The sequence below is a fragment of the Lonchura striata genome, chromosome 1 (assembly GCF_046129695.1).
Source record: "Lonchura striata isolate bLonStr1 chromosome 1, bLonStr1.mat, whole genome shotgun sequence".
Classification (NCBI taxonomy): domain Eukaryota; kingdom Metazoa; phylum Chordata; class Aves; order Passeriformes; family Estrildidae; genus Lonchura; species Lonchura striata.
In genome coordinates this window covers 114,044,645-114,057,961 of record NC_134603.1, presented here as the reverse complement: position 1 = coordinate 114,057,961, position 13,317 = coordinate 114,044,645, and the positions used below count along the sequence as shown (strand labels likewise).

The following is a 13,317-nucleotide window of genomic DNA, read 5'->3' as shown; positions in this document are numbered from 1 at the left end:
GTATCTCTTCATTGCCTGGAATGAAAGAAAGCCAAAGCAAAACAACACTGGACATAAAGGGCACTAATAAAATATTATATCCTGCATTTTTAGATTGCCAGCTGGGGCTTCCGTTGTGTTCATGTCCATTTTTGTAAGACTCCCGGCTCTTCATAAGCAGCTACTGCAGTTAATAAACAAGTTTTTGTGTGGGAAGGGGTTAAGTTAAAAGAGGAGAATAGCTTCAGTTAAATACTTGTGGTATTTAAATTCTTTGTACAGAAAAATAAAGTAACAAATTGAAGCCATATTAATAAAAGGACATATTATATGATCTCTCTGATCTGTATTATATTGCTTTTTATTTCTGTATACTGCAAAGATTATAACTTGTCAAATTCCTTAGCTTAATATCTTGTGATACCTTACACCTGGCAAACCCCTGATTCCATTACAGTTTCAAAATAGCTAAGTATGTTGCAGTATTTGTGTACATTATTACTATGTCACCATGGCTAATTTTAAGTTATGGATATATTGCTTTGACATTCAAGTGGGCAAAGTTCACTTGGGCCTCAAATAGGAAATGTTCACACATTATAAAATACTGTGCTTTTTTTCTAGCCTGTTATTTTTACAAGCTTTGTTGAAGGATTTTCAAGGTAATCTTGTAAATCTTGGAAGGTTAAAAACCTGTAATATTTCTGAGTAGATTTTCCAGCATCTATGCACACAGTCCTTTGTTTTGGTGCCTGTAAAATGGTACTTACTGATACTCATGGGTAACTAATACTCCTAAAGATAACCATACAAGTGATCACACTGCTCAAAGGCTTTAAAAGGAAAATCAAGTCTTGTCTTGTTTTTCAGTCTGGCAAGTCAAAATAAAGCAGAATAATACTTACAGTAAGTGGCATTAAGCACATTTCTGCACTATTTTTGTTACATTAGCCTTTGTAACCAGGAAATCTTGTCTCAGTTAAGAGGACAGCATTGCTGTGAGTTCTGCTGTGGTTTTAACCATTGGTCTCCTCTTTCCTGTTGTTCCCCTACTTCCAGGATCATAAGGCACAGTCCCTGACTTGCTGCAATGATAACGTGGGATGCTTGTGGAGAGAAACTTGCTGGTTTAGTTCTGGCATTTGCAGAGATGTCCCCTTGGAACATGGGGTGAGAAACTCCTGAGACTCTTGCAGGATCTGAGGGCATAGTGTGCTCCCCTGACCTCATCATCTGCTCTTGTTTTCGTTGCTCAGTTTCATACTGAGCCCAACTTGTCCCAGATTCAATTAAAGCAATACTAAATCTGACTTATTATAGTGAAATCAAAATTTAACAAAATTTGTATGTTTTACCCAGAAAGTGAAAAATTAATCAATGCTTTTTTCCTTTTTTATCACTGAAAGCATTATTGTTCTTGTTTAAGGAGCTCTTCTCTTGAAGTATTGCCTTTGGAGATCAGGAGTTGAACTCAAGTCATAAGCTCCTTAGAAAACCTTTCCCAAATCTATCTATTCTTCAACATGCCTAGCTACTAAAATATTTTCATAGCTTCACAAAAATTCATAGGTTACTTCTTACAAGAAGTCTTGCATTTGCAGATTCACAGAGGGAAGCTTGCAAGAATGAAGTCTTTACACAGCAGTTATATAAAAAAACCCAAACACTTTCAGTGTGGGGAGAGCAAATTATATTGCTGTATAGCTCTTACATATTTCCTAATCTATTTTTTAGACTGGTTTATTTTGGCATTGATAAAGAGAGTCTATTTCAAAATTCACCTTGGTCAATGACTAAAGTTAAAATTATTCTGGCCTGGTCTTTTTAAAAATGGCACAGGAATTTCCTTCACTCCTTCCAAAGCATTATGTTAAAAAACATTTATGAAACAGTCTGTGAATTTAGGAAGTAATTAGAAGCAGATGCACTGAGATTGTATATGTACAAAAAAGTCTGCATACTGGATTCATAGCAGATCCTTTCAGATAATTTCAGTGTTTTAAATATTCCTTAGAAAGATGCTAGTTTCTATTCCAAGTTGTCCTACATGCAGAGCAATACAGGTTTACACTGCACATTAGACATGAGGTTAAACTGATGTAAATAAAGATGCACCAGGCTTTTGCAGCAAACAAAACATGAGTGAACATGATGGAGTTGAAAAATATTTTATAAGGACTCCCAGTCCAGCCCCAGTTGCAGTTTTATGGCTTATTTATCAAACTAGAGGGCATTTCTGGGGAGCTGAGACAAATTATACAGTGATGTAAGAAGCTGGAGGCAATTCCAAGTGAGGAAGAATTTGCTCTGAAAGAAGCTGTAAATGCTGAATTAATTTGTATAATCTACCAGTTTAGCTTTCGCTGCATGTGGCTGTCAGACAACTGGGTGGAGGGAATGAGAAAGTGACAGCAGTGAAGATCTTGGTTGAATTCCCCTGCTATATTTTCTGCTTCACAGAGCAAAGTGTGCCCCTGTGATCTTGTAAATATGTGCTTTCACAAGTGAATTTCATCTAGGTGTATAAGAGCTCAACACCTTTTAGCTTTGCTGCAATAATTTGCTTGTTTTTCTTACTTGTTCAACATATATATTATTGCTTATATCTAAATAAAATGCATTTTGCATCTTTGCTGCATTCAGACTCTTGCGTGCACAACTGCTTACAACAAGTTTGGATATGAGCCCTTCCCATTTGTTTTCTTCTCTTTCTGTAACTTCTGGTTGTGAAAATGTCCTCAATTTAAGTCTTAAAAATTGCATTCTTGAACCAAATCTCAGGGAGAAGGAAGTGAGTCTTATAAGGGGCAGATTTTATGTTAACATGTGGACTTTTTCCTTCCCAACACTGTTGTCAGACTGCAAGGGAAAGTGTCAGGAGGTTGGTATCTGCCAGATGCAGGAGGAAATCTGAGTTTTTATTGGAAAGTACACTTTAACTGATAAAAAAAGTTTAAAATAACTCAGGGAGTAAGACAGTTTTAAGTTGATGTCATTAGGTCACTTTTCCTTCAACTTACATCTCTTGCTATGCTCCTGCTTAAAGCAGTACAAGTAGTAGAGCAACTTTTACACTAATAAGGACTCTTATGCATAAATGAAATGGCTTCCAAAACTCACTATGCTCCCTGTTACTGTCTAAATCACTATGTTGTTCTTTATCCTTATTCAGCCATCATTACTAAAAAGATTTCTGAATATTTGGAAGATTTTTATATTTGCTGAACCTTAAACCATGTCTGAAAGGCAGAATGGCTTCATCTTCATTGTCACTGCCTACCAGAGCTCCCATTTCTATATATGTGACAACTAGGAATCAGGAGAAAAAACAAATTATTCAGAAATCTAGGGGAAAATCTGACTAAAGTCTTCCTTCTTGCAGTTCATTTTTGTTAACCACTCCTTTTAAGAACTTCTTTTTTCCTCTCATGCTTTGTCTCTGTACTTACTGATAAAATACCAGGTGGTGGAATGCTTAGAAGAAAAAACCTGTGTCCTTCAAACAAAATATTTCTCTTGGAAATTTAATTTGGGTTAAAAAAAAGGTATTTTTTTCCTTGGATAAACAGTTTGAAACTTGCTACTTTCTTTCTAACATCAAGTAGTAGATGATTCCCATAAGGTCACTCTGATTTACACCCTCTGTATCTCTTTTTCCAGCCATTTCAGAAGAGGTAGTTCTTCACTCAGTGACACCCATAAAATAATTGAAGCTTTTTACTTTTTTTAAAATGCAAAGAGGAGAATTATAAAATATTCTTGTTTAATTTTTTGTTATATTTCTAGTTCTCATTTAGAAGAACTCACTTTATGTCTAAGCTGCACATGGTCATGTCAGAAAATGATTCATTTAACAACTTCATAGTCCCTTTGTGCTTCTCCAGAATGATTGTACAGAACTTTAATGGGCACAAAAAATCCTGTACATCCCCTAGTTCATTTCTGAAATGTATGCTCTGAAAGACTGTTTCAGCCTAGTTTAGAAGAGGTGGACAAAAGTTTCCACTGTCTTTCTGAACAATGAATCTTCAGAGTTTGAAAATGCATATATCATCTTTAGCTGACCAAAGGATGGTGATTCACTTTGACTGAAACTTTTAAAGTTGAAGGGTTTTGTCTTGCACAAGGGAAAAAAAACCCCACCTCAAACCCCCAAACCAATCTAGGTGATCTTAGATTATACTAAAGAGGTTATTTTGTTTTTTCTAATCATATGGGTATTGTCCTGAGCTGCAGAGGGTCACAGAGCTCTTGATCTCCTTTGTGGTAGAATTTCTCACGCAGGATGATGTAGCTCAGTGAAACATATCTCTGTGTTTCAAACATCTCTCCTACTGACTGTGTTTCAGTTCCTTATCTTTTCTTCCTTGAAGGCAGAAATCCCTTTCTGTTTTCTCTTTCTGTGGTAAGTGATGCACAGCTCTGAAAAGAACTGCCCAGCCCTGTGCACCAGCTGCTCTTGCCATCTCTTAAGTTTCTGCTTAGCCTGTTTAGGGTGTATGTGTGCACACACAAATAGATCTGGGGTGATCCTGAGCTGTTTGTGAGGAATCAAATAGCCACAGCATTATAAAATAATTTAGGTTGGAAAGAACCCCTGCCAGCCTAGTCCAACCCCCTGCTCAAAGCCATTCTTTTCAGATCAGGCTGTTTAGGGGTGTCTGATCAAGTTTTGAACACCTCCAAGGGTTGATTGAGCTCTTGCAGCTTCTTTAAGCCTTGTTCCAGCATTTGATCATACTCTTTTTTTTTTTTTTTTTTTTTTTTTTTGGTAATGTCAAACTGGAATTTCCAAACTGGATGTTCCAGATGTTTGTTGTCTCTTGTCCTATCGGCATTCACCTCTGTGAAGACACAGGCTCCATCTTCCTTTTATCCTCTGTTCAGGTCTTCCTTTTAACCTCTGAGCAGCGAGGTTTCCCCTTTGCCTTCCCTTCTCAGGGCTGCAGGGGCTGTGCTCTCACAGCCCCTTCTTGCACCCCGGTGCTCCAGGTGCCCAGCCTGGGTGCCACCGTGGCATCTGCTCCAGCAGGTGTCACCTGCTCATAGGGGATCAAACTGGTGTTTGCTGATGCATTTCCACACAAAGGAAAGGATCAAGGGCACCTTTGTGGTACTGATGGGGTCCTGCCAGGACTTCTGTCCTGGCCCTTTCTCTCAATTTTTTGAGTTCTTTGTGTCAGTCTGTGGTAGCAGAGATGTGGTAACACCACTTTCTGGTGTCCTGGTTCATGTCACCATCTTAGGAGTCCATTATGTCCCATGACAGTGTGTGCCAGAGCAGTTGAGTGATTTACTCCTCACTTTCCACTGTGTGATGCTGTGCAGAGCGAGGAGTAACAACTTTTTTCCTTAAGGCAGGAATGTGGCAGCTGAGAAAACCTGCCTTCTTCCAGAGATGCAATGAAGCCTTTGGATCAAAAAAGTACAATAATCCGAAAGAGTCAAGTGTGATTTTGTTACTATGAATACAAATGGTGAAAATTTACATATGTTGCACCATTCTGTTTTCTTTTTTTCTTTTGCAGTTTTTTTTTTTTTCTTTTAATAAAAGTGGCCTTACTTATTGCCTTCTGTATGTTCTGGAACATGGGACTACTACATCAATGCAACAATGACAAGTATGAGTTTGAGGCAAAGAAAATTAAAGATATTTATCAAAGCATTTTCATCTCTGGAGAAAATTGTTGTTGCTGAGTTACCATGCTACCTGAAACAAGCTCTTGGTTCTTTTAAGGAAAATATTACAAGTATCACATTCCTCTGTTTTCTGTTTAACTTGTCTTCTTGGGAAAGAACCATGCTTTTATGACTTTTTTTAGATAATAGGTTTTTACCCATCATTCCACTATTAGCATCATGTTACTGTATAGAAAGAGATCTAAAGAGGAATGGTTTTATTCAAAACTTGTTTTCTTTTGAATATCTAATAACAAGCATCAAACGTCTCAATGCTATGCCTAAACCATCTGGCAATACCAAAGCAACAGCTGAGTTTGTTTTGAATTCAGTGCTTTGTAAGCAAATAAAAGCTGTTGTGACTGGCCTTGGTGCAATACACACAGCTGGATAAAACACAAGGTGCTTTCAGAGACCAGCTGAGCCATATGGGGGTGTGAGGGGGCAGAAGCAGCTGTACAGACCCCTTGTGCTCCCTATGGAGAATGTAAGAATGCTGTATCAGAGATGCTCAGCTGGATGCCAGTCCAGCTGTCAAAACAGGGGCAGGTCCCCTGGGTTCTGCAGCAGCAGTTTTGTTTCCTCTTTCAGCACAATAGTCTTGGCATTGCCCTCACTAGCACTTCTTTACCCAGGCACCTCCCAGTCACAAATAGGCTTAATATCTATTTTGTTTATCAGAACAAAGGACACGGTCAAGGTCCCATCACTGGAGTCCATGCTAGGCTTTGCAGTGGCCAAGCAGCAGTCAAACTGCCTAGCCCAAAGACTAACATTTTTATTTAAAATACTTCTCTGAAAGCACAAACCAAATAATTTTCTCCTGTGCTATATTACTAAGTGTGCAACTTCACTAGTAGAATTCAGGGATGGGAGCAGTAACCAGCCTTTTGTCACCTGGTTTGTGGAAATTGGAGGTGTATATGAAATCACATGGAATTATGGGAAAACTCAGGTAGCAAATATTCCAGAGGATGGACTGCAGACATGGAAATAGAAACTTATGGTGCCTGAACTCCCCTGACAGTGCCTGCCCTGAGCTGAAAACACCAACTCACTCAAGCTGTCTGCACTTGGACTTTACTAGGCCAGCACAGGTACAGTGTGCCATGTTGATTTACGGTATCTGCTGTGCCAAATCCATCTGATCTATTCTTGAAATTTGTCTGATCCTGGGTCTCAGCTCAATAAGCTGTTCTGTACTCAGATAATTCTGCAGAGAACCAGAGATGTCTTGTGCATCTGTAATACACGGAGGTCTGGGAGCTGGCTTTACTTTGATAAGATTCAAAGGAGTGTTATATGGAAACAGTTTAAAGAAATGTGTAAATGCTTTGAAGGCTCCTTCTTTAAAGATGCCAGTCATAAAACAAAAAAGTTTTAAGAACTTTCATTAGGCAAATGCCAAATTCCCCTGCAGTGGACATGCTGTATTCTTTCAGAAATGCCACTTGGAATTGGTTTCTGAATTGGGGCCAGTAAACTTGTATACCTTGGGAGATCTCCAGCATCTGAACTAGCATTTCAAATTGTATTACTTAAGCTCAGATTAACTGGCTGTCTATGAACAGCTGTCAAACCAATTTCACAAATGGTGAAGTGAATAATTCTAACAAGGATGCAAAAGCTGGCATGGAAGTGGAATACAGACACTGCCAGCCTCTCTGCATAGTTAGGGGCATCACCAGTTTTCTGTGGTCATGGGCTGCTCAGAAAGTATAGACTTTACAGTAGTCAGAGCAGACATTTTAAAGGTACAGTTATGAGTAAAAAGACTGATACCTTGTTTGGTTGGAAAGGGGATGCTTGCATTTTTGGTACAGCAATAAACAAATGCAGAATGTGGGAGGAGAAGATGACTCAGAAAACACCAGCATAATCTGGTGTTTGCATTACAAGATAATGGGCTCTTTTATATGTATCTGAATGTACATAGACAGAATGCAGATGAACCTAATAAAATTATCCTAATCACTGGGATGACAGCCTCTCTGCAAGAAAGAAAAATTCATCACCTCACATGGAAAATGAGATGTACCTTAATTTTGTGGTGCTCTTTCCGCATAGAAAGGATGATATTTAAGATTCCCTTTTTAATGAAGCGCTGGACTTTCTGTCAAATGGCACTTTGTAGAACTCTAGCAATTAAATAAATGCTTTCTTTGTGAGAAAATGTTTTTAGGTTGGGGGTGTTCTTGTGGTAACTCGGGTATTGATTAGCTGTTTGTTTTCTGGCTTGTTTGTTTTGTCAAACTAAGAAAGGTGAAAAATAGAAGCAGGAAGGAGTAGGATTAGAAATTGTGACAGTGCATGGGGCTTTTATGCAGCTTCCATTAATATCTTAAAACAGAAACCTGAGTGAAAATGTGTCACCATTTTGGAGCTAAATCAGGTTTATAAAAAAATGAGGTATTTTTGAAATTACTTTGGGGACAATAGATAGTAGACCTTACATCTCAACAGGAGAGCTTAACCATCTAATGCAGCAGATAGCTACACTATTTTTTCTGAGTTCTCTTTCTTTCACCTTAAAGATTAGAACTATTGCTCCTGCCTAAACTTAAATGTCTTTTATATGGATTTTAATTGTGTTCTCCTGTTTGAATCCTTTTGGATTTTTATCCATGTGAAACAATTAAAAAATCGATTAATAATTTTTATGGCATATTGTTTGAACTTCATTTATTTCAATGCAGTAAAATTTAAGATAGTTCTTATTTCTCTAAAGGGGCAGACTTAATTGAGGAGAGTAGTTGAAATTAGCATTAGCTAAAATTCTGACAATGACAGCGATGATTTATGACAGCTGAACATTAAATATTTTTTGTCTTCGACTAACATTTCTTGTAGTAATATCCCCCCGAAGGAGATGCAATCAGACTTCAAGCTGTTTCACTAATTCTTTCATCGAGAGTCTGGGATGCTAAAGGATTTCACCCAGTGCAGAGTGGCTGGAGTGTCTTTCAAGCTGTGATGAATGTGTTGAGTTTTAATACCAATTATTGTACTTCATGGGCTCATTGGCTACATTAATATTGCACTCACTGCTATTACTAAAATTTGTGATAGTAATAAATTGAGAGAGAATGACACCAAAGTATGCATGGCTTGATTTTATACTAATTTCTTTTCTTTTATTATAGTATTACTTCAATAAAGTTTAGAAAAATATATAGATTTAATTTCTCATATCTTTTAAATATGTACCTGATATATGTTATCTTCCACAAGTTATGTGTGTTAGACAAAACAAAACTGAGTTATAATTTCAGCTCACAAAAGCTGGATTCAATTCAATACTGGCCTTGCTTTGACTTAATGATGCCATAAGGTCACTTCCAGCCTGATTTATTGTATAGTTTAGAGATTTCAGTGCAATATCAATATAGATCCCTTAGGTTCATTAATTCACACATGATAAGGATTTGCACTTTGCCAGAGACAGCTTTAACACTACTTATCATATCACTAAAGACAAACATTTTAATTTGAGAACATATCCTTTGCTTTCAATTACAGAACGCATTGCTATTGACGTAACGCTGATGCCATAAAGTTCATTGATAACTTTATCAGATAATTCTTTTTCTCTATATATGCTATAAACTCATAATTGTCTTTAGAGATCCCTGAAGACCCAGAAATTGCAGAAGAATATTATAAAGATGAGTTTGAATCCTTTTCAGAAGACAGTGAAGAAGAGGAAGATGCAGAATTGTCATGGACAGTCTCTAAGACAAATCACCAGGTATATGTGACCTTTGAGAGACCTGTATACACTTGATGCTCATTTTCCATGAGAAAACTAAGTTCCTTCCTAGAATTTGTCCTACTGACATTGCTGATTTCTTTTTTTTCAGGAGTTTGTGTATATATCAATATGAATTATTATATGCGTATTAGAAGATATTGATGAGAAATATTTTTGCATTCCTTCAAGACTAAAGATAACACTCCCATGAATGCCTTAAGGTAGATCACTTGGTCAGAATGTCTTGTGACTCTAAAACACTCAGAGTGGGATCCTCTCAAATGCCAGCTATGATTTAAATTAAATTAAAGCTGAAGGTATACTTCAAGCATAAGATCTAAGTTAGAGCTCTATTTCCCAAACAGTGATATTCACCTCTAGTTCCTGCCTATATTAGACATATTTTTGAGGACAGTGTGATAAACAATGAGACTAAACAGCTACAAAATAGCTGCAGATCAGCAAATCTGTAGACTCTCCCACCTCACAGAAAATGTCAGTAAAGAGAAAACTTATTGTTGAAAGGCTTAAAGTAGCTTTATCAGTTAAGGCTTCCACAAGAAAGTCAGGGATTGCAGTGTGAAGGTTGAAGATCATTGGAAAAGGCACCTAATTTAGATCTGATCAGAATGAGCTGAGATGAATCTTGTCTCCAGTGATCAAGTCTCAGTCAAATCAATAAACTTAAGTGTCTGAGGCAGTTCTGAAAATAGATCTTCCTAAGGCATACAGGAACTATTAATTTCTCCTATGTGCCCCCAGTTTCAAGCATGGCCTGCAGTGCCTCTGAATGGTACTACCTGGCTCTGCCTAGGAACAGTTCCTTTATTCTGTGATTATGTGCAAAGTTTGCAGATCAGGGCGTGATGTCTTCTGCATTTCAGGGAACTGGCCAAGAAGACTAATACTCTTCACTAAATTATAAATAAGTTGTGGTTTTTGAAAAAATTGAGCTAGTAGCTTCGAGATGTAGTTTTTAAGGCAAAAATAAAGTGTGAGAAATAAGATCTCTACTTCTACCACAGTAGCAGGGGATCCTGAAATTGTCCCACAAGTAAAACTTGAAATATACTCAGAAACAGCTCCCTTCAATCTAGACATGTCCTCCTAACTTTCAAATTAAACACACAGGATGCCTTAAAATTCAGGAGCAGTTTGTGCAGTAGTGGTCTAAAGAAATTGTTATTCAATTGTAAAACAGTGGATTATTTTATACAATATTTTTTTCAGTTTGCTGTTTTTATGCTTATCCACAATACATAGACACAAAAAGAAACCTTTGCCCAGAAAGTCTACCACAAGGTACTCTTAAAAATGAAATTACTGTTCATTTTCATCAGACTCTAAGATAATATTTCTTTTTTAGAATGCCTTTTGAAATTTTCTTTTAACTTTCATTGATGGTATCATTAAGTGTCAATCAGTAGTAGTTTTGAACAGGCAGATTCTGTTGCTTAGAATTAATGAAGGGCAGAAGACAAAAATAGATTTCTCAGTAATGCAGAATAAATTAGATGTTGGCATTCAGATGTGAGCTGTAACAGTCCCTCATGTTGGACTGCCTAAAAATTCCATGATAAGAACCAGCATGGTGGGCTGGAAGAGCCATCCCACTGGCACCTCATTGTCTCTGTCAGCTTAAGATATTCAATCAGTGTGTTTCTGGGTATTGACACAATTACCCTTTCTATTTCTTGGGAGATAGAAAGTGAAAATGGGCTATTTTTGCTTTCTCAAGTGAAAAATTCTGCAGTAAATCTGAGGTGAAAGCAGACTGAACATATCTGTGCAAATCTGAACATCTTTGTCTGAACTCAACAAACAGAAAGTCAGTACTGTGAGAGGAAGTAAGCAAGCATTATTAGGGAGTAAACATCTATTGCAGGTTGTATGGAATATGCAGAGAGGTCCCTCTTTGGTGATTATAAAGGGATTTACAGTTATTAACATGCACACAACATCTTCCTTTGCATATCAATGGTTATGTGAGATGAATCCCACTCAAAGGTAGGTGGGATCATGCTCAGTGTTAATAATAAGCTTCAAATCCTACCAGAATAGCGAAGGTTTGCTTCTGCAGTCATTTACTTAATACCAAAACTCCTACTTCTGTGATGGGATTCATACTCTTAAACCCGTTCTTCAAAGATACTTTAAACCAAGCTTTTGGAGGTGTGTGGTAAAAAGAAATTGTTCCACTGCAACACAGTAAGGGCTACTAAGGTAATTTCTGCAAATCTCTTGGACTTCCAATCACAAGATTGCTTTACTAGTTACTTCTGTGCAGAGAGGGCAGAAATGCTGCATCTGGTGGTGCTCTCTGGTGACCCCATTATTTCAAACAAGGATTAAAAAAATGTCCAATGTTCATGCAGTAGCATGGGGTCAGAAAAGTCATCTTTACGAACAACATATTAAGGTGTAAGATATAGAAAGGGATATGAGCTATTTATTCAAGCTATATTAGGCTCCCACAGGTGTCAAGACAGACTGAGAAGTGGCAGCCTCACATGGGATGTAAGACCACTTAGAAAGGTAGAGTTAGGCACTGCAACATTTTAATTTTAAAGGTTTAGGGTGGGAGCTGAGACAGATTTTGGTTTTTTTCTCATGTTGATACCTTTCAGTACAGCCTATCTGATTTCAGGTACATTTTCCAACACTGGAGTTTAGTGTCCTTTGTTCCTTTCTTTTGGAGCAGAAATGCACATTGACAGATTTCAAGCAGCAATTTGCCAATTGCTTTTCCAGACCTCTACATCTTCAAGTCAGTGGCTCTTTTCCACATGTTTTTTCCCTAGGAGAACCAGTTCCTAATTAGGGGGAAATAATGAAAGAGAATGACAAACTGTTTTTAAAAAACACTGCGATGTGTAATGCTTAACAGAGTTTTCATCTTCAAAAGTTAGTGTGTAATGAAGCTTCTATTGGCTTTGATTTAGCTGAGATGCTGGTGGATGCTCTTTACTGCAGTTCATCACCGTGCTCTTAGTGGTTTTTCTCAGTGACCATAACAACAAATTCACCCTCTTCACCATGACAAAGTCTGCTACTGTGATGCAGTAGGTTCCTATTTTCAAATTCCAAGTTGCTTCTGAGATTGTCAAGCCAGACACTCAGCTGACATCAATTATCATAGCTCCAGCAGCTCTGAGTGGTCTGTGTGCTGTGACCCCTAAGATGCTCCACTGGATTCCTAACACGTGTTTTGGCATGGCTTGTGGCTGTTAGAAATGGGGTTGTTTGTTCTGAATCTGAAATGTGCAAGCATTCACCCACACTGGCTCTTATGCATGGGAGTGCCTCTCTTCTGGGCATCTGTCACAGTCCCTTGTCCATTCTGTAGGGCTTTGCTTTCTCTGCAAAAATTAAAAAAAAAAAAAAAGGGAAAGATTAAAGAAATATATTGAATGAAACTACTAAATCCTCTTCCAGTGCTAAACCCAAGTGGGGAAAACACAGGAGTGACGATGAGGTGAAAATACATCTTTTACCTTACAACATAAAGCGAATAAACCAGCTTTGTTGTTATAATTGGAGCAAATACAATGTCTTGTTTTGAGAAGTCAAATGTTTGGGAATTACAGGCTTTGTCCCATTAAAAAAAAAAGTTAAAAAAAAGTTTTATTAAAGCAATTGTGTTGTATGTGGTTATTTAGTATGTTTTGCCTGTCTGTAGATTTGTGGTTAACTGTTAGTGGTAATGAAAATAAAAATAATTACAAAGTAATATTAGCAGAAAATCAATATTACTTTTTAGTTTTAAATGAAAGATATTTCATTAAGTCTTTTTAATGAAGTCCTAATGGTTCTTTTTTTTTAAGAAGTACAGAGAAATTATATCTGTAATCTTTCTTAATTCAATATTCAGTATCTACTGTGTATATTAACATAATGAATGCAAACCC

The 13,317-nt window shown here is 37.3% G+C and overlaps 1 protein-coding gene across 3 annotated transcripts in view; it reads left to right on the top strand.

The window, feature by feature from the left end:
• The window catches only part of NEK11 (NIMA related kinase 11), an 81,866-nt gene that overhangs the window by 47,915 nt on the left and 20,634 nt on the right, over positions 1-13,317 (top strand). For all 3 annotated transcript variants that reach the window (XM_021543355.3, XM_077786888.1, XM_077786891.1), the window contains one exon: positions 9,282-9,406. In XM_021543355.3, the coding sequence (XP_021399030.2) occupies positions 9,282-9,406 (125 nt within the window). The remainder of the gene's footprint in view (positions 1-9,281; positions 9,407-13,317) is intronic.